Source organism: Octodon degus, unplaced genomic scaffold (genome assembly GCF_000260255.1).
Source record: "Octodon degus isolate 3935 unplaced genomic scaffold, OctDeg1.0 scaffold00154, whole genome shotgun sequence".
Classification (NCBI taxonomy): Eukaryota; Metazoa; Chordata; class Mammalia; order Rodentia; family Octodontidae; genus Octodon; species Octodon degus.
In genome coordinates this window covers 4237963-4260162 of record NW_004524730.1, presented here as the reverse complement: position 1 = coordinate 4260162, position 22200 = coordinate 4237963, and the positions used below count along the sequence as shown (strand labels likewise).

The 22200-nt window shown below is 40.1% G+C and overlaps 1 protein-coding gene across 4 annotated transcripts in view; it reads right to left on the bottom strand.

Moving 5' to 3' along the window:
* Positions 1-22200, bottom strand: part of Khdrbs3 (KH RNA binding domain containing, signal transduction associated 3) — a 210274-nt gene that overhangs the window by 125544 nt on the left and 62530 nt on the right. For all 4 annotated transcript variants that reach the window (XR_002818323.1, XR_002818325.1, XR_002818324.1 and 1 more), the window contains exon 2: positions 15366-15484. Coding sequence is in view for 1 of the 4 variants with exons in the window: in XM_004642492.2 (XP_004642549.1) it covers positions 15366-15484 (119 nt within the window). In the remaining 3 variants the exon portion in view is untranslated. The remainder of the gene's footprint in view (positions 1-15365; positions 15485-22200) is intronic.

Genomic DNA, 22200 nt, shown 5'->3' with positions numbered 1-22200 from the left:
GGGCACTGTTTAAATTTTCCATATTAGCACAAATTCATTCTTTTAACAGTGATAACAATTCACTGAATAAAAACGAAAGCCACTGCACTGGTTCATGCGTGGCTGCCTCCTTCTCCTACAGCTCCTCCCATCCAGCAGGCCTAGCCAACCTCCTCAGGCATCTCTCTTGACACTCACAACCCAAACCTACTTTCTCTCCTCTGCTTTTTTTCTTAAGGATCACACTGTATTTTAAGACACTTCCATTCACATCAGACTCTCTGGACCAGAAAATGTACTTCATTAAACTCTGCAGTCTACAGATCTCAGTCCCTTTCTTCATTCTTCATACCTGGTACACAATAATACTCAAAAAGGATGATGAAACAATAAATTAATGAACTCTGGATTGATGATCCTAAGGTGCTATGGAGTGTTCCTTTGATAAAGCCCTGGTGATTCCTGTACAGCTGTAAAACATGAAAACATTCCTTGTAAAAGAAGAGGAAAAAGTACTTCAAAACATACAAATCATAAAATCCCAGGCGCTAAGATACAGCTTAGTAGTGACACAACGCTTGCCTAGCCTGAGTAAGACTCCAGTACCACTGAACAAAAAAAACAGAAACAGAAAGGCCCTTTCAACAGTAGAATTCTCCCTCTAAGACAAAAACACCAAAAGAGTTGTAATACTTTCTCATCTGTGACACGCTTTCTCAATGTTAGTTATGTTTGCATTAATGTACTTTACTATGTCATGGCCAAAAGCAAATCCTGTGGAAACAAATCTCTGCTCAATTCCCTTCTGTCCCTTACGATCCTTTCTCCTTTTCCCCCTTCACCCTCAATGCTAGCTCCGACGACTCGTCCTGGGGGCAGCACACACTGCTTGCCATGTCACGCCAATTACTACTGTTCTGTCTCTCAAGTAAGTATTTGTTTAAAAAAAAAAGGTAATAAATGAAAACAAGAGACAAGAAAAGAATGTCATAGGCTGCCCTGCTACAATGCTGTATTTAGTTAGATTTCTAAATTTCTGTGTAAAAATATGCAACTGTTTATTCCTATTCTTTTTAATATTTTTCTTTTTTTTTTCTTCACATTCCATAGGGATTTAAAGTTTAACATATCCATACTGATGGAAAATACTTGTTCCATGTTATGTCTTGGATGTTTGATATTCAGATAGATAGTGAGGTTAAGCTCAGCTGCCTATGTTGTGGGGTAATAATAGCATTGAGCTTCTCTTCTGGAGGGTTAACAACTTAAGTCTGCAGACCAAAAATTAGAGAAAAAGAAGGGCTGCAAGGACAGCTAACATTTTGGCCCGGGTCTTTCAAGGTCAGTGAGGACTCAGGACATAAGAGAACTTGTACTGTACACATATATTAATAGACTGTTTTGTTTTTATTTTTTTAAAGAGGTAGGCTCTAAAATCTGCTTCCAAGAAATTTCACACACTTTGAAGTATGAGCATAACCATGTAATAAGCAGCATATTTAGGACGTAAGTAAAGATACCATCTGAAGAAAAATCACAACTCTCTTTCCTCCCACACACAGTACAATAGCTTCTGGGCCCACGATGTGAAGTTTCTTGTGCCCAACAAACAATCCCCAGCAGTCACTAACTGATGCCCCATGATTCAAGGGAATTTTCACACTGTCTACCCAAAGACAGGGTCACCCAGGCTGAGGACTCTATTGCACCACGGGCCCCCACTCTGTATGCCAACCTTTGGTTCATGGCCTGTGCTTCTGATCAATAGTCCTAAGTAAGCGTTCCCAGGATCCTCTCCGAGGCTGTCACTCACTAACTTTCTGGTTTGGCCTCCAGAACACAATGGTAAACTGTACTATTTTTACTCATTTGTTGAAGGACATAGATAAACACTCAGAAAAGGCACTCAGAGTGAAGTGTGTGGGAAGAAACACCAGCTTATGTGGCACTCACTGCACATCAGAGCAATGTGTTCCCAAGTGCTGTGAGCCCCAGCCCTGAGGGGTTGAGGGGGCTTCACTGCCTCAGCGGATTGGTTAAATCACTGGCCAGTAGTGACTGGACTGGCCTTCAGCAGCTTTCCTCTTCCAGCCCCATTCAGACCCACAGTCCCAACCTTCTAATCATTTTGTAGGTTCCCCTGGTGAACAGCTCCCTCCACACCAAAATCCCCAAGGAGTTCCAGCCACCAATAAAAATCCCACTGTGGAGAGTCCAAGGGTTTTAGAAGTTGATGCACCATCCAGACATAGGATGGGGCCACACAGGCTCCCACCCCGCTGGCACCTTGGCTCTGGACTTCCTGGTCTTCAAGGCTACGAGAAAGTGAATTAGTACATTTGTAAGTGACCCAGTGTCAAGTATTTTAGAAGCAGGACCAGACTGAGGTAGCCTATATTCTTTAAATAAAGTGCCAGGTTCTATGCTGATGTGACCCGAAGGATAACCAAAGTCATCACACACTTTGCAGTAGAGCTAAAACTTCTTGACCCAAGACACGTATAAATATGCAATATGGTAATAAGCATGATTAAAGGCACTGAAACTTTTTCAGAACACTGTACATGCTATATTCTAGAAAGCAGTGAATCTCTATTTTCAAAGATTAGATCAAAGCCTCAATGGCCACAGCAATGAGAACATCAGGAGTAGAGCAATACCACTGCAATATCATCTATCTACTGCTGCAAAACCGATGATCCACTCAACAGTCCTGCGCAGTAGCTACTTTTAATTTATTTGCTCATAATCCAGAAACTTGGACAATTGAGGGAGCACAGGAGGCTGGGCAACTCCCAAGGTAGAGGCATCACGGTCACGGTTCTGGAGGCCAGAAGTCCAAGGCAAGAGGACGCATCAGAAAAGGGCACCTGCTGCATGGCAGCAGAGCTGAGCAGTGGGCAGGCGACAAGCAGGGGCAGTGGAAGATGCAAGACACAAGGGATTACCCACTTTGAAACAACCAATTCTCTGGTAACTAATCCTGCTGCCGAGAGTAAGAACTCTCTCACTCTCCAGAGGAAACATGCATTCCTCATAACAACCTAATCACCTCTCACAGGCCCGCTACCCCAACACCACCCTAGAGGTAACCAGGTTCCAACATGAGCGGGGATGTGGCTGTGCATGCTTGGGGTTCCCGCTACACAGCAATATGAAGCAGGAGAACGACGTGAGCTCATGAGTTTATGACTATTCTGGGCAACAGAGTGAAACCCTATCTCTAAATAAAATTAAAAGTCTACATTCTAAGGGGACAAATCACTGAAATAGGGAAGAGAGTGTATAGAAAAGCTTGTTTCTGTTCCATTGCAACAGGCATACGGACATTTATCCTCCTGACTCCTAAGTTGGGGTGGCTGTCCAGTGTGATCCTGACTCACACTGGCAAAATCCAGCTGTGTATCTTGGACTTCCTCTTAAAATGGTAGCTTCACAGACTTTTGTGTGGCATTGGTCCTGAGGTCTGTAAAACAGAAGCTGTCAGACCTCTACAAAACTCCAGCCTGGAGTTTGCATCACATCAGTGCAGTTGCATACTACCCCAACACAAGAGCTGCAAGGTATGAATGGACTCAAGGGAAAGGCACTGCTCAAAGCACGCATGCGTGCAGATGCAGTCATGGGGGCAGAAGATGAAAGAACCATCAGTCCTTCACAGATATAACTGACAAGCCAACCACTTGTTAAAAAGTTAAATTTTAATAGCCACAAACATGTCAGTTTCTTCCAACACCCTGGGTGTCTACTTGCCTGTCTACAACAGCACCTAGCTTCTAAAGGATGTTTCTTGCATATGAAATGAGCAGCCAAAGCCAATGTCCAAAATGCATCAATCACAAAGCACCATGTTAATGAAAACAAAGCCGACATATATCACATAAGCACAGATGAAGGAAGCACATTTCTGGAATAAGATTCTAACCAGTCAACAGTATCTTGTAGTTGAGGATCTGATAAAATCTGTTTATTTGAAAACCTCAAAATGACATCTGGGAGTAACTGGAAAATTCTGGGGACTGCACTGGACTAGTAATGTAAATACATTTCTCTTGAGGTGGGCCTAAAGGAGGATGTTGAAACCAGAAGACAAGGTATAAGGAATTTTACCAAATTTGTTAATTAATTTGGGATGGTGGTATGATGTATGCATCCCAAATTAAAGACATACAAAACTGTGAGAATGGAAGAAAGACAACAGGAAGCTGATTTATCAGTGCATCCTTCGGTGATGTCAAGAGTAAACTTCCTCTACGTCCTTACTACAAATGTCCCCATATCCAAAGTTAGGGAAGACGAGGATTAGCTCATGACGTTGGCTCTTCACCTTCAGAGTGTGTGTGTGTGTGTGTGTGTGTGCGTGCGTGTGTCTGTGTCTGTGTGTGTGTGCATGTGTGTGTGCTGTGTGTGTGTCTGTGTGTGTGTGTGTGCATGTGTGTGCACAAATACATTTATCTGTATAGAAGTTCTATGCTCTTTCCATCACTAGTTGAGGCATTATCTACCGAGGGCAGGACTCACACTGGTTGCAGAAATACGGTTCCAATGGAGAAGAGACTTCTTGTCATATTCCAAATGTCACCTACAATTCTTTCTCTAGGAATGACTCTCCATTGCTGTCAGTTACACCACATTCCCTTTCTTAATCGTCATCCTTTATTTTTACAAAATTGAGGCCTTTTGTGTTAGATTACGAATCCCACGACAATAAGCACATTCACCAGTTTTCCTTTGCAATGGTTTCCTTGGTAAATACCTGTGAAATATAAACCTATTTTCCCAAATCAAGCAGGGCTATTCAACTGAAGTTATTAGTGGTTAACATATGAAGGTAATTTCATACTGTTCCTTAAATTCATTAATTTTCCAACCATCAGTCACTAGACATTTTTGGTGGCTAAGGTTACAGTATTGTTCCATTGAGTGTAATTCTAATATAGAATCTATTTATAGATGGTAAGCAGCCCAACCTATTTAGACATTACCAATTTTTATAATCAATGAAGTGTATAAGCGACACTTCATTGGGTATCATATGGGTAAAACAGATACACATATACTTAGACACACACAGACATGAGCACGCAATGCATGATCTGAAATAATCCACTTCACGTCTCCAAACTTTTTTTTTTAATTTCTATTTGCTTAAGGTTGCATATGCCAGTGAAGGCGTGAGAACGGATAACAAAAGAGAACTAAACAGACATCTGTAGCCCATAGATAAATGCATTTGAAATTATTAATCTAGAAAACTCTAAATTAGAACAGTCTGAGTACATATGTGGAGAATGAATTGGATGATTTGAAACCAAAGAGCATAAAACTTACACACATAGGAAGCTACTGCACTAGACGAGGTTAGGCATGGTATTTTTATATACTAAACTGTAAAAGCATAACGCACAGAGAAAACGACTAACGAGAGCCAGCAGAGGAAGCAAATGAACAGTACCTGAAGGTTGGAAGGAGCGGAAGTTATGAGGGAAGGGTGAACAGGCCAAAGTGGAGTGCTTGTGTGCTACCTGACACTGGCAGAAACAGCAAACACAGGAAAACGTGCACAGCAGCCCAAAGGAGGAGCTGTGGTGCTCGGTGACGTCACATAAACTCTAAGACACATGTCCAGCAGGAGACGACACTCCGCAAAGAGAAAGGCGATGCAGTCAGAGCCCGTGAGTGGAAGAGCAGGACTGAAGCCCCACCAGGCCAGTTCCGAAGCCTGCACTGTGTCCATTCTGTGATGAAGCTTCTCTGCCATCCTTCACTGTGTGTTCCGGCTTCCTGTGACAGCGTGCCTGTTACTTGTTTTGATAAAAGCTCAGAGTGTAGAGCCTGGTGTGAATTTATGTCACTTTCCTCCAACATATTGTAAGTCCTAAACCAGAGGTGTTTTGGTCTATTTTTACTGCTCTCACAATATACCCAAGACAGTCATTATTTCTCATGAACGTAGGCTTATTTAGCTAACAATTCTGGATGCTAGACAGTTCATGAGTGTGGCACTGCAGTCTTCTCAGCTAGATCTTCCTGCTGCTGCCTCCCAACATGGCAGAGCATGTTATGATTTGTGTCTAGTTATCCCCCTATGCCTCATGCACTCATGGGGCACGGTTCTAGAGTGTGGAATTAATCCCTGATCCAAGGCTGAGATTATGGGGCTGAGTACTGCTGGGATTATGGGTATAAGTGCTACACCCAGTTTGGGGAAGATAGCCTGAAGGCAGAGAGAGACTTGCTTTCCCTAACTATCGGGTTTTTTAAATTTTTTAATCCTTTTTTAAAAAAAGTTATTTATGTAGTACAGAATCTCACTACACAGCTCAGACTCATAGTGATCCTCCTGTCTCAGCCTTCCCCGTGCTGGGATTACAGGTGTGTACCACCAACCCCGGGGGTTGGGGCTGGCACAACTTCGGTCCTTGCATTTGCCAGGCAGGTACTTAGACGGCTAAGCTATCTCTCCAGCCCTCTGTCGCTATTGTTGCTCCTACTATTCCCTTCTGCTGTTTTGCTGCCTTCTTTCCACGCCATGAACTGCTGTCCTCTGTCATGTGCCGCTCTGCCTTGGAGTCAGCTGAGTATGGTCTGAGACCTCCGCAAACTGTGAGCTAAATAAACCTTTCCTTCCTTCATTTTGAATGTCAGGCATTTGTCCCAGCAACAAGAGAAGAGTTACTGGGACAGAGGGCATCACGAGAAGAAACAGGGCAAGTCCCCCAGTTCAGTGGTCTCTCTTTCTCAGCCAATAGAGCAGTCTATACTATCATAAGCTTCCCTCCCCAGAACCTTATCCAATCTTCCTTCACTCTAAAAGAAAAAAACAAAAATATCCCTACTCCAAGCACCATTAACATATGAATCCGGCGATTCAGCTTCCAATGCATAGATCTGGACATATCCAAACTATAGCAACAGACATTATTAGGTTCATTTCTTATCTCCAAGAACAGTGGAGACACGCACATTTCCGATGATTCAGTGCAAGGTGTATAAACCAGCAATATGTTACTAACGCATTAGAGTGTTTCTATTTTGGAGCCCTGTGACATATTCAGAGATCTGTTCTTTACAATTAGCCCCCAAAAAGGCAAAGACATGATTATGCAATCCATGTACAATGTATTCAACATGGCCTTTAGTAATTCCTGAATTTACTGCTTCCTGATCAAGGACATCTACCGCACAATTTCAAGACTTCTGAATATAGTAAAATGCTTTACAAGGCTCACAGGGATCTAAATATAACCAATGTTATAATTACTCATTTGGCTCAGAGACAAATTATTGGAATAATTATAATAAACCTGAAAAACAACATTGAGTAGATTCTTTCACAAATCTCTCACAGTAGGGGTGTTTTAGGATTCCATTGAACAAATGCAAGTTTATAAGCTGCTGTCTGGATCAATGATCAAACATTTTGGGCTGGGGAGATAGCTCTGCAGTGTAAGTGCCTGCCTGGGAAGCACGAGGACCCAAGTTTGATCCCCAGTACCACATGCCATGCCAGCCCAGGTGCCAAGCAGGCCACTGAAACCCGGCACGGTGGCACACACCTGTCAATCCTAGCGCTGGGGAGACTGAGACAGGAGGATCACTATGAGTCTGAGCTGAGAACTGTGTAGCAAGACCCTGTACCAAATAAATAAAAGATTAAGAACAAAATTTTTAAAAAATCAAACATTTTAAGGAAAACAGGGGAAACCCATATGCCACCATATTTGTGGTTACCAACTTAAATGATTTTCAAATGTGGAAGACGCGTTCATTGCCAGACCCAAAGGGCTCAGAGACCTCTACAGAGAGAAGAGGAGCCACTCTGAAGGTAGACTTCTACTGCTGCTGACAACCTTGGCCCCGCAATTCCTAGTGCAATGTGCGTGCTGTACAACAGGTGGAGGATAAAAGCACAAGGCCCCATGCCCTGCAGAACATCGGCCACGATAAGTCAAGAAGTCTCCTCAAACCACCGACTTCCGTAACGACCCTTTCTGCAGGGTCTCCACATTTGATGCATACAAGAAAGGACATTCCTAGTGACTGATAATATATAAGTGTGTCTTTCTGAAATTATTTTAAATGTGAGGCTTCCTTGACATCAACTAATTTCAAAGAACGCCAATCAGTGAGCTGCTACGGCTTCAATGTGTTCCCTGTAAAATCCAGGATGCAACTTCCTCTACTCTGTGGGCATCAGGAAGGGGGTCAGGCAGGATGTAGCCTGGTGCCTCCACAGGGGCTTCCAGCTCCTACCCTGTGAGGCAGCGGCAGGAAAGCCTCAGGGGACACCCAGTGCTGACTCTGGGATCTGGACCTTGCTCGTAATGACCCCATCTTCAATACTTTGCTGTAGCAGCACCTACAGACTACACACCGGTCATCACATTTGGTAGTGGCAGTTTAGAAGTAAAGAATTGATGTCCAGTACAACAAAAAACTGTATGTTGAAAAGATATCTGCACTTTCACGTTTGCTACATCTTTATTCAAAATAGCCAAGACATATTAAAAAAAAAAAAAAAAAAAAAAAACCAGTAATGAGGTCTCTATAAGTCCAATCTAGTACTGAGACCCCGAAGACCTATTCAGGAAAATAGGGGAAATCCATATGCTACCATATTTGAAGTTACCAACTTAAATGGTTTTCAAATGTGGAAGACACGTTTATCACCAGACCCAAAGGGATCAGAGACCTCCCTAAAATACAACATAAGACAGTACAGTCCATTAATCTTGGTTTCTCATTCTGAGATTTCAGTGATCCACAGTCTACCCTAGACCAAATGTAGCAAGCGGAAAATTCCAGAAACAAATTCTTCATAAGATTTAAATAATATTTAATATTATATAGTATTATAACTGTGCTATTTTCTTCATTGTTAAATAACTGTGCCAGATTTATAAGTAAAACTTTATCACAAGCATATACATAGGAACTGACAGCCTCCGAAGAGTTGGGCACTCTATGTAGTTTCTGGCCTCTGCAGCATATCTTGGGAAACATCCCATCCATAGAAGGGGACTGCTGCATAGACATGTTATAATGGAGGGTCACACAGACGTGTAGCTGACATAATTCCAAATTCAGACTCAGTTTCTAAACAGCGCATATGCATTCTTCTGCCCAACATGGCACTGCATGTGGCATCATCCCCTCTCCTGAGTAGTTTACCTAGACGATTCCCCTACATTTTCCAGGACAGCTCAGATGTCACTTCCTATCCTAACTTTGCAGCCCTGTTAGATAACCCTACCTGTTACGGCTTCTGTTAAGCCCTGCATATCTGTTTAACAGTAATTTGTCTAGCCAAATGAGATAGCCTATAGTTTCTCAAATGCCTCTGGCTTACATGGAATATTCCTCTGCCATGGTCACCCTCAACCTTATCCTGTCACTCACTCCTGATCCATGACCCACTGACCTTGTCAGAGACAATCCTTCAGAGAAGCCTTCTCTGAGGGTATCCAAACAATTCTTTTTTCTGTCTTTGTATAGCACCCTGCATAACAAATATTAATGAATCTCAATTCTGGGCAAACGAAGTTTCCTGAGAACAGAGTCTCCATCAATTTGGTTTTCCCATAACAGTAATACTTGGCTCAGAGGAAACCTTCAAACATGTGAGCCACCTGAATGGATGGGTGGATGGATGGATGGATGGATGGATGGATGGATGGATGGATGGATAGGTGGATGACCGGATGAATGGAAGAATGGAAGAAAGCACTGATGAAGAAGAAAAGGTTTATTCTGGCTCACAGTTTCAAAGGTTTGAGTCATGGTTAGCTGGTACCATTGTTTTCAGGCCTGTGGGTGGAAATACCATGGTGGAAAGATGAGGGTGAAGAAGAGCCATTTGTGTCCTGGCAGCTAGAAGGCAGAAAAGGAGAGAGACAGGGAAGGGAGAGAATGGGGCAGAGAACAGGACACAGTCCTACAGCCACAATATCATGTCTCTCTTCCTTCAATGAGCCTCCCCCACCACCTTTCTAAATTTTCATCACATCCCATCAACTCCATCCTGTTCAGAATCCACCAAAGGATCAATCCACAAACCAAGCGAATCATCTTTCCAATGCTGAGCTAATTTTGCTGCACTGGGGATCAGACTTCGAATCTGATGATACCCTCCAATGAGCTTTGAAAGATATTTGAAATTCAAACCATAAAAACATATTACAAGGCAAATACATAATTCAAGAAAGTAAATGAACTTCCAGGTTTGAATACTACGGCATATTATGATCAATGCATACCACTGAAAACACAGAAAATAGTTCTTCAAAAGAAATGAAACTATTGTTAATGAAAATGATATGCACATAAAGAAACTGAGCTATCTCTGACCCTGGAAGCTCACAGTGTGTGGTCACATCAGATGCTCCCACTAGCACCCAGATACCCCCAAGGTGCAGGGCTTGCCTCTACACTCAGCCAGCTCACTGATGCAAGTGTGAAGCTTCTTTCCATTACAACTGGTGGTGGGGTCACGCTAATATCCACGCAACCTTGCATGAACTTTGCATGTCCATGTCCCTTGCATGTCTACAATCTTTTTGGATGATTTTGAAAGCAGTGGACCTCGAAGTAACCTACCTCAGACATTAAAGAATTGAAATTTCCAAGGTATTAAGATCTCAGAATCGTAATTTTCTTACCTCATTCAATCTGCAATGATATGTGAGATTTTCATCATATACTTTGTTAATATTTTTTTTATTTCTTATACTAACTTGTACACAATGAAGTATCAACTTTGACTTAATCATCACCTACTACACTATAAACTGCATATAGACAGAGATTTTTGTCATCTTCTTAGTGTACTCTGAAAGCAGCAGACCCGTAAGCATGTAAGACATCATTCAGCATGAAGAATCAACATGCAAAGGTTTCCATGAGCTGTGCTTTGTCTTGATAAGGCGTGTGTATATGAAGTGCTCCTAACTACTTTTTTTGTTTATAAAAAAGTAGATGTTCTGTGGGTGCTCGAGCAGTACTGTACGTATCAACCAGAAACTCTGGAACTGTACAATACACAGCCAACTACGTGACACCCTGCAGAGTTATCGAATTAGGCACAGTCTGTGAAACAGAGCAAAGATGTCAAAGGAAGAAACAGCCAGGGCTGAACTCACTGATTTCAGAGCTTTAAGCATGAATAGCTGGGTTTGAGACCACCATAGCACTAGTACTAAAATATGAGGGGAAAATACTAAAAAAGACAGAATTGGAGCTGACATTTGGGATTTCAAATTCTGTATATCAAATCTACCCAACTCTCTGGCTGACCCCTGACCATACATGCCAAAAATTAAGTGCAAAAGTTAAAAAGAGGAAGAAACTGAACACTGACCTTGTGAACAGTCAGTAGTCCACATTCAACTAGGTTAGCAAGCTGGGGGAAAATCCACATCCTTTAGAGAGATATCACGGAACCCAGAGTTTCCACAATATATACTCACAGTGTCTAACATGCAACCTGAAAATTACTCAACCTGTAAAGAACTAGAATATGATTCTTTATTATAAAAGAATATCACATATTTTAAACTGTACTCAGTGACATAAATGAAACGAGCACTTGAAATGAATGAAAACATAAAAACACAAAATAGAAGAAAAATATTTTCACTTACACATATACCAAACATAAATTCTATAAAAGATAATTACAATCCCTGACAAAGAAAATCCTCTGGACAGAGGTAATAGCAAAACAAAGCCATCATAACAACTGTAAAACGCAACAGCAGAAATTATAATTTCTAAAGCAAAAAGAAGAGGGAAAAAAAATTCAGAAAACAAAAATAAAAGCCAAGGAAGATTCAGGGAGAATATTGAAAATTCTAACACATGAGCAACTGAAGTCAAATGGAGAAAAAGAAACAAGATGCGTCATGTATGTATATGAATTCCCTATGATGACTTATCTTTATGTATATCTAAAATATACCAATAAAGGACAGAAAAGATCAAAAGATATACTGAAATACTTACTAACTGAAGTATTATGCTTCAGTGAGCAAATCTGTTTAAAAACCAACAAAAACTGTCACAAAATTGAAACAAAAATTCTGACATGTACTTTACCAACTGGCTATATTGAATTGCTCAGCCAAATCTAGGACTATATAGCTTTGCTGGTGAATTTTTAAAAAGTATTTAGAAAGAAATACCTACCTGTCATACATTATGGGAGAAAAATGAAACACTTTCTGATTCATTTCAATAAACTAATAAAAATGGCAAAATTTTCAAAACTATTATTATAAATTTATATGCCAATATTACTCCGGATCATAGAAGCAACTAAATCTAGAAATATACAAATGTCCTAAGTAGTACTTAACTAAGAACTATAAAGTTTTAATTTAGAAAATGTGAATAGCTAAAATTTACCATATAAAAATATATGGGGAAGTAACAACTTATATTCATTTCAACAGATACAAGACAGAAACACCAACAAAAGCTACCATCTATCCAAGCTCAAAATTGTCAACAACGCTGAAACAGAAGAAACATTTTACCTAACACACAATATCCCCAAAACCTTACAGCTATAGGTTTCAACTGTAAAAACGCAAGCTTTCCTCCTTGTTTGAGAATAAAGGAAGGTTCCTAGACTCACCATTTGTGTTCAGAATTGTACAAGAGATACTAGCAACACAATAATGACGCTGAACTATAGAAGGTATAGGATTGCAGAGGAAGAAGTAAAACGGTTTAAGCACATGATATAACGAACAACTAAAACTAGTGATTTATCAAGACAGCAGAAGATATCATAAAAATTATACTGGAAGGAAAAAATAAAGTAATTTTAAAATGCATTTATAATATTGTTGAAAATGAGGTGAATGGATAAAGAAAATGTGTTTACAGTACGCACAGTGGAGCAATACTCTGGCAAACAGAAAAAGGCACAAGCCTGAGGCCCTCTTAGGTAAGTGGGCACACCTTCAGCTGTAAAGTCAAGTGAGATAAACGAGACCCACAAGCTGAAGCATCACGTTGTTTCTCTTATGTGAGAGAAAGTGTAAGCAAGGAGCAAACGAGAGGACAAATACTAGGAAACAGAAAAATACTTTTTCCAGTGAAAGAGGAACAAGAGATGGAAAGAGGAAGGGAAGTATGAGAAAATAGATTTAAAGGAAAACAACGGAAATCAGAGCTTTGATAAATGCATAGGCAAACAAGGCTCGGCGGGAGAGAAGAGGAAGCAGACAAGGAAGAGGCTTATGAGATGCAATATGTACAGGTACAAATCCCCATGATGAAAATGGCTGTTAGGTACTGCAAATATGCAGTATTAATAAGGAAGTATTTTACAAAATTGTTTAAAAGTGCAAGTGATTTATGGGTAAATTTGACAAAAGGAACATAAGACCTCAGCCTGAAAATAGACAATGCTGCTGACAACTAGTAAAGAATGCCTAAATAAAAGAGATAAACCATATTCAAGAAATGGAAGACTGAACTGCATTCAACACTGTGAAGATGTCAGATTTCCCTAGCTTGTTCAACATATTCAATTCAGTATGTCACATTGTGGAAATTAACTAATGAATTCTTAAATTGACATGGAACTGTAAAGGGCCCATGTAACATCCTCCTTCATGAATAAGCTTTTTTTTGCAATACCAGGGATTGAACTCAGGACCTTGCGCTTGCCAGGCAAGCGCTTATTCTGCTGACTTATCTCCCTGGCTTGAATAATCATTCCTGAAAAGGCACAAAGTTGAAGCAATAATATTTTCTCTCTCCCATATTTATAGAAGCTATAGTAAAAAAATGACAATATGGTACTGGTTTAAGGCCCATAGGTCAGTGGAACAGAGTGAGAAGCTCACAGATAATACACTTCCATGGATATCTGACTTGCATCAACAGTTTCAAAACAATCAGTGGACAGAGAATGATCCTTCAACAAGTAGTGCTAGAAACAGTGAACAGCCATGTGCGGGAGAAAATGAAATTGATCTTTTAGCTCATTAACAGAAGAAAATGTTTCAGATGGGGGAATATATAAAGAGAAGAAGTTTATTTGGCATTTGCTTAGAATTTGGTGAGAGGCGTTTTAAATAGGAGGAAGGCACATGGAGAGACACACGAAGCACACAGCTTAGGTCTCTTCCTCTTTTCCTAAAGCCAGTAATGGGGCACATTCCTCAAGACCTCAAGGGACTCTGTTCATCTCTCAGAGGCCCCATCTTCAAATATCATTAATATATGAATTTGGGTATTAGATTTGCAACACAGCAGTTCTGGAGGACATGGCTCAAGCCATAGCAATACCCTACTACGCCACACCATGCTCAATGCAACCAAAAATAAAAATCCTAATAAATTACGCCCCATCAAAATTTAAACCTTCAGTTTATCAAAAGATTCTTCTAAGAAAACAATAGGTAAACCATAAACCGAGCCAAAGAAATATTTACAAAGTATATATCTAACAAATGATTCAAATTTTGCAAAAATGACTTAGAAATGGTTTAATGACTTAAGCTTTACAGCTGGAGATAGGTATGTGAAAATCTGCACAAAACTATTAATCACCAGGGAACTGCCAATCGGTATCACAAGAAGGCATCAACATGACTAGTAAATGTAAAAGAAAACTTGGCAGCTCCAGGTATTGATAAAAGATGTAAGGCAATCACAGCCAGGCATGCATTATCTGTGGACTTGATAAAAGAGAAAAGCACCTTGGAAAAAAAATAGGAGTTTTTATAAAACTAAATACACATTAATTGCAATATAAGTATGCTACCCAAGAGAAATGGAAATCAACAGTCATAAAATGACTTCTAAGGAAATCTCAACAGTAATTTAATTTACAATAATCCAAAACAGAATAGATATATTCTGGTAAGGGATAGTTATATTCTGGTAAGGGATTATTATTCAGCAATAAAAAGACATGAGCTGCTGGTGCATATACAGTGTGTATGAATCATGCACATGGATACTTGAAAAGAAAAAACATAAATATAAAAAGATTTAAATAAAATTAGAACAGATGACAATTCTGAACATATGTGTGCCAAACATCATTCCAAGCACCAGCTATGGGTAACTGCACTTCATTTTTAACCATCCAATTCCATATTAGAAATAAGGAAACTAAAGTGAAAAGATGGGTGGCCCCGTCACTGACAGGACTCAAGCATGCTTTCTTAGGGCTCCATAATTCACACTAGTCATACAGAAAGACAGACTCTCTAAAGTCACTAAGTCAAGTTTTAATTCACGTTCAATGTACATGCAGAAGTGACGGCTAAGAGAAGACAACTCTAGGAAACACCAAACATGGATGAATTAGACAACGGCTTGAGACTCAGGCTAACACCCCCCAGTATGACCTCATGCCTTACCTTAGGAAACTGCTTTACAGGAATGAGCACTTTCTGTCCCAGCTTCATGTTCTTATTAATCACCACATCAATGTACTTCTCTTCATCCTTGCTTTCTCCTTTTTGAAACTTTTCTATTTCTGTGGAGGCAAAAAGAGAGCCATGAAGTGTATGACTCGGAAGCACAGAGGCTGCAAGTTCGCTTGGCTGTAGTATGAAATAAAATCTAAAAACATGGACTATTACATTGCTATTGGTTTTTCCAATAATGATATACTTTCTATTTCAGCAATGAATCTTCATAAATGGAAAAAAATTCATTTGTCATGAAACTATCAAGTCAAATTTCAACTGCTAATGGAGGAGAATAATAGATTAAACAATAAAAAATTCAAATAAGAATAAAGTTCTTTGTGGCCTTCTGGAATCCTAGAGAAAGACTGATCACATAACAAAGAAAAGGCAGAAAGCATTCTCAGTTCAGCCTCACACAGCACTGACATCCCTCTTCCTCAATCCTGCCTGGCTTTCTAAAGCATATACAGTCAAGAACTGACTCTAAGACAGCATTAAAATTCTTCATCTTCCACCAGACACCTCCCTAAGCAAGCCTTCGCTCCTTATACATGGCCCATTACCAACTACACGCTAATGGTTTTCCTCATCTCTTTGCTCTACTTGTGATGTTGCAATGATGATTTCATCTTCATCTTTCAAAGCTCAACCTCATTAAATCTCTCTTGTCATGTGCAATTGTCCCTTTCTGGGAAGCAGCTGAAATGGGAAAATCAATCACTCCTACCTGGATAGTCATACAGCACTTTAGGTGCGCTGCAGCTACTATTCCTAAATGCACCTCTCCCACCAGAACACACCTTTCTTGCAGGTTGAATCTGTTTGTTCATTCGATGGATATTTACTACCAGAAGTCTACTGTGTGCAGGCTTCAGAGCCTGGCAATGCTAGCACAAGGCTTCATTCATGCATTCACTAGCATGTGATAGAACAATGGGCGCACAACCGAATGAGTTTCAGGTAGTGGGTCCATTTCCCCTTTATGGACCAGCTGTCTTGTAATAGCAGCACAGGAGAGGAGCAAAAGCTGTCATCAGTTGTAAAAAGGGACAACTCATTCACCCACTTTGCTTACTGAAATAGGAATATTTCAAAATTTAAAAGGTGCTTTCCCTGGACCAGGCACCTGGCACTCATAACATAAATCTCAAGTTGCTAAACTACATTACTATTAGCTTAAATAAGTCTTAAATTGTGTTGGAATATAATGCTTCAGTCCTTACAACTTATTTTTTAAAGATTTGCTTCAGCCTCACATCAGGGTGAAAAAGCACGCAAGCATGCAGTTTTATACCCTCCACAACCAGCAGAGCAGACAGCCCTGGCGCCCAGAGTCAACAAGCCGATTCAAATCACGGCCGCCTTACTCTTCTCTGGACTTCATGCCTTCCAATTACTAATGTCAAAACCAGTTAAGACTTTCATTTCAATAGACACCATTCAATCACTAATTTTGTATGTCTAGTTAACTGAAAATTGTGACTACTATGATTTTTTCATGAAATCCAGTAAAATGCAATGAAAAAATATGGAGAACTGTACCAGGTGATGTATAAAACCTCAAGACAGCTACCGTGTGTTTACTTTATGAATAACAAGGAGCCGGGGAGATGGCTCAGTAGAATAAGCGCTTGCCTGGCAAGCACAAGGGCCTGAGTTCAATCCCCAGTTCTGCCAAAAAAAAAAAAAAAAAAAAAGAATAACATATGCTAAAAGACGGCAACCTCAGGGGGACAGCCACACCAAGGTGGATGTGATCTTTAGTTCTTTACAGCAAAGGAAAGAAAACTAACAGAAAAAAGCTCCTCATATTTTCTGGGTCAAATGCACAAAGAGAATTTGACTTTCACTAATCCCCAGATTACATTTGGTTTCATACAGCTTCACATGCCAAGCCTATCTCCCAGATCAGAAATAATAAACAAATGCATAATTAAGTTTATATAATATGCAAAGTTAAAATGCTATGTTTTCAAACCACATATACCTAATTTCTGTCACTGCAGTGCCTATTTTAGTTTTTATTTGTTCATTTGGTTTTGCCCTGGCCCAGTAGAGTTTCTTAAGTAATGGCCTCTTCTCTATTTAAACTTCCTAGGGCCAGCCAAATGGCTCAGCAGATTAAATCCCCTGCACATAGGCACAGGGGCCAGGGATTTGATCCCCGAGCCTGCTGTGCTGCCCCACCACCAGGGCATGCTGAGAGGGCAATTGAGACTAAGTGTGGTGGTGCACGCCTGTAATCCCAGCTCTTGGGAGGCTATAAACAGGAAGATCACTATAAGTCTAATCTAGTAGTAAGACCTTGAATATCCTGTAGACCCTTCCCTAAAATACAAAAATAGATAAATAAATAAACTTCCTAATCTATAAAAAAAGAGAAAATAAAAGATAAGAAATAAGGACATAGGTCCTTTACAAAAGAGAAGGTAGGTAAGGTCTTTCTATATTTTTTCAGATTTTTTTCATAAAAGGATGTTGGATTTTGTGAAAGGTTTTTTTTGTGTGTCTACTACTTTTTGTTTCTGCTTATGTGATATATTACAACTATTGATTTGCATATGTTGAACTATCTTTGTATCCCTGTAGAGAAAAGGCCAAAGGAAAGAACCATTCTGGGCTCAATGGTTCTGCTCGGGTTCACAAATGTGTGCTCCGGAACCCAACTAGAAGCCAGAGGATGAGGGCAGTGCTAATGCCGCATCCACGTCAGCCTCCTACACACAGAGAGGTTGGAAGGGGGCCCGGGAAGGTACTACGATGCCCAACACTACATCCACTGCAAACTGGAGGAGCCCTTACAGAGAGCTTCTGAACTTCCTTTGCATCCAAGAGGTTCCTTCCGGGCACAGTGCCGATGAAATTATACAATAAAACACTCAAAATAATAAAAATTATTTTAGAAATCCCTTATTGCAAGAGCACTAATTATATTACTTGTTGACAGTAACTCATCCATTACAAATTTGCTTTTTTGACTTAAATAATCTCTTTATCTTAACAAATTCATAATCATGTCCATTTTACAGTGAGATCCTGAGAATTCACATTTGAGAAGTTTGCTAAAGGATAGGAGGCTAAAACCAGAATCCCAGGATTCAAACTCACATTTATCTGACTTCCAATGCCTATACCTTTCTTCCTTTTTAACTATAAAAAAAAATAATAAGTTTTGCTACCTTAACCATTTTTAAGTGTAAAGCTCAGTGATGTCAGGCACATTCAATCCCTGGGGAACAGATCAACTTCTGCATCTTCTAGAATTGAAGCTCTGTACCCATTAGGGGAATCACCTGATGCTTTCCTTTCCCCCTGTCCCTAGTAACCACCCTCTACCACCTTCTATTTCTATGACTCTCACTCCTTGAGCTACCTCAAAGAAGTGGAGTGTGCAGTAGGTGTTTTTTGTACTAGCTTATTTCAATTACTAGGATATATGTGATGTTCTAGGACTATGTGACAATATTTCTTTCAAGACAGAATAATATCACATGAACATATCACACTTTTTTCCCATTCATTGGCCTATGCACATTTGGATTACTTCTGCCATTCCTTTTTCTCCCTTTCTTCTTGAAATGGCATGCAAAAATGTTCTTAAAGCTATAAATCTCAAGGGATGGATTTTTTTTAATGTAACTGTGTCTGCTCATCCTTCTACTTTATTTTCCTAGAGTACAGTAAAGCTTTTATATGAGAAACATGTTTCAGGATCACAAGAACATCTTGAAACTTCAGAGCCTCTATGCTGGCGATCTTCAGTGAGGTTTTAAGGTGGAATTAAAGGAGCACTTGAAGGAATTTTGCAAAGTATCATACGTGGAGGTCCACCTGGAAGACTCTCTTTGGAAGAAGAGCAATTATCACCATTTTGGCTCAACCTGGCCCTATTTCCATATGCTGATATGTACAGAGCTGGGAAGGACTTTCCTTATCATTTCAGTTGGCTTTAAGCAATGCAAATTGGTTCAGCAGAGATGCTGATGTGCAGCCTTTGACACAAGGCGTCAAGGCATGTTACCCTACCTGCTTATTTCCCAAAAAAACCTGTGTGAGCCAGGCATGATGGAGCCCTGTGCTCCACACTGTAGGCTGAGATTGGGCCTTAAGATAAGCGACTTCCCAGGGCATATAAGAGTACACATCAGGGCTGAAGCACTGACCTCAAAATATTAGATACTACCTGACATGTGTTATGCAGATTATTCCTCCTGCATATCCTTTTCTCTGCATATTGCTGAGGTGATTTCAGGCCTCCAAAGTAGCCCTACTCATAGCAGTCACCTCCTTCCCACCATACTCACTGTCACTCATCCTTAAGCCACTCCCTTCTTCGTGAATTACTAAAATCTGGATTTGGCCTTAGGTTGAGGCATTTATCCAGTTAACCATCAATCTAGATGGACTTAGGCTCCTCTTGGCTCCGTGAAACTACAAACATGCTTTAGTGTCTCCATTCTCACCATAGGTTGCACTAGAAGTGGCATACTGGAATTAATTCATTAATATCTTTCCCATAGGTTTACAAGTATAAACTTGTCAAGCTGTGAACTCTTTAATCAAGGGCAGTTCAAGTCATAAATCCAACAGAAAAAGCAAAGAAAAATTCCTCTACCGTCAAAGTAAATTACAGGGTAAGGTGACCACAAGGAATCATATAGAAGTCTTGTTTGCATAGTGGCTGAAAAAAAAAAAAAAAAAAAAAGAGGAGAAGTGTAAGCCACACATGCATAGATGCCAGCACCTAAGAGATTAACTCGAAGGGTACTTTAAGGTCCTGCATCTTGCTTCCACCTTACAACAGATCGACTTCCAGTGTAAGATAATGCAGAAATGAATACTCTGGCCCAGCGCAAGAAGAAGGAACAGCAATGGCAAACGGGCCCACGGTTTGGCAACCCAATTCCCTCCAGTGCACTTCAGTACTGGCCGATGAATTCCTACCTGCCACTGTCATTAAGAGCTCTCCAGGAAGGAAGTAAGAAGCAAAGCCTCAAAGAGTGGAAGACCCGTGGAACTCACCTACCTCGCCGCTAACTGCTGGAGTGCCAATCCCGATGCCGGCACTAGTTACATGGCTGCCAAAGAATAACTTAATTTAAGTTGCAAATTCTTGATCCACAAGAAGGAGAAACAATAGCACCTCCCCTATAAGATCATGATGAGGGTTCAATAATGGAGATTTCCTCAGGACTGCTGACCACAACAGTCTACTACAAGCATTTTTCAAATGATGCAAATGCCGATGCTGCATAGTAAGTTCTTGAAGGGGGAGAGCTTTTCTGATTTAGCCACTTAACAGTGTACCCTAAATGACACTTGGGCAGCACGTTTGTCTATGTACTGACTATCCCAAGCATCATTCAGCCAGGTGTCATTTCAAACCGTCTACTCCTATATTAAATATATTTGATAAACTTATCCTTTTTATGTTTCCTGTTATATTATCTCACAAAATTAATGAAAAAATATGCAATTTTTGGCCCTCCTTCCCTTAAGTAATTGTATTTGTGAGTGTTTAACTTTATGTATCACAAGCGACAAGAAACCAGAACTACGTATAACTCTAATGTACCAACCTTCCATCCTCCCACAGGTGAGCTGATGATATTCCCATAATGCAGCGCTTCCTTGTAACATGTATCACATCATATCATACAGAAACACCTACTTACTGCTCACATTTATCATACATCAAACAAAAATGTATCTCATGGAAAGTAGGAACCTAAATCTATTTACCTTTGTGACAGTCCAGTACTTAGCACTGACACAGACAGGGCTCTGTAAATGGTTACTAAACAACTGAATGAAAGAAAGAATAAGCAAATATTTTAGATTAAATTGGAGCAAGTACAGTGAGCTTATGAAGAAGCCATAGCCCCTGCAGAAAACTGCTCTTCTAAAAGCTGTAGCTAGTTTAAAAAATATATTGAATAACTCATAGAAGCATCCCGAAGTTGTAAGTGAATAATGTATTGCGGCCTGCACAATAAAGCAGCAGCGTGTATATTAACATAGTCAATACAATCTTTTGCTGCCTTCCAAAAATCTTAACTACTTCAGAAACTTTAATTAAAAGATAGGTTCTTAACCTAGATCTGCAATAAACTAAGAAGTACATGATAAAAGAAATAATAGCTATCTGTTCAACATTCAGATATAACACAGAATAAAATACATCTTAAAAGATATAAACAGAAGGGCCAGCCTAATAGCTGAGCAGACTACAGCGCCTGCTTAGGCAGCGCGCAGTGGCCAGGCTTTGATCCTCAGTGCGCCATGCTGGCCTGGCCCACGGGGAGCGCTGAGATGGTGATGGAGAGAAGACGTGGTGGCACACGCCTGAAATCCCAGCATTTGGGAGGCTGAAAAGAGAAGAATTAATATGAGTCCAGTCTATGTAGTGAGACCCTGGAGGCCCTGTCCTAAATATAGAAAAAAATGTATAAATAGAAACCACAGCTATTATAAATTTTAACTGACAGATTAGTAAAATATTACTCTGGCTCTGAAAAGAAACTGCTTAACTTCCAATATGACAAATATTTTCACTGAGAAATTACTCCGTTTAAACACTCTAAAACTAACTGAACAACTATTATATTCAAACCAAACCAGAGCTGAATACACTTAAACCTGCCCAAACTAGACTGCTTTGTACAGCTCACAAGCTTCCAAGTAACACTGCATAAGAAAAAACAAAAGCGCGGGATAGGAATAGATATCACTATCTAATGACAATGAAAAAGCTCATCATAAATGCACCATCAAGGGAGAC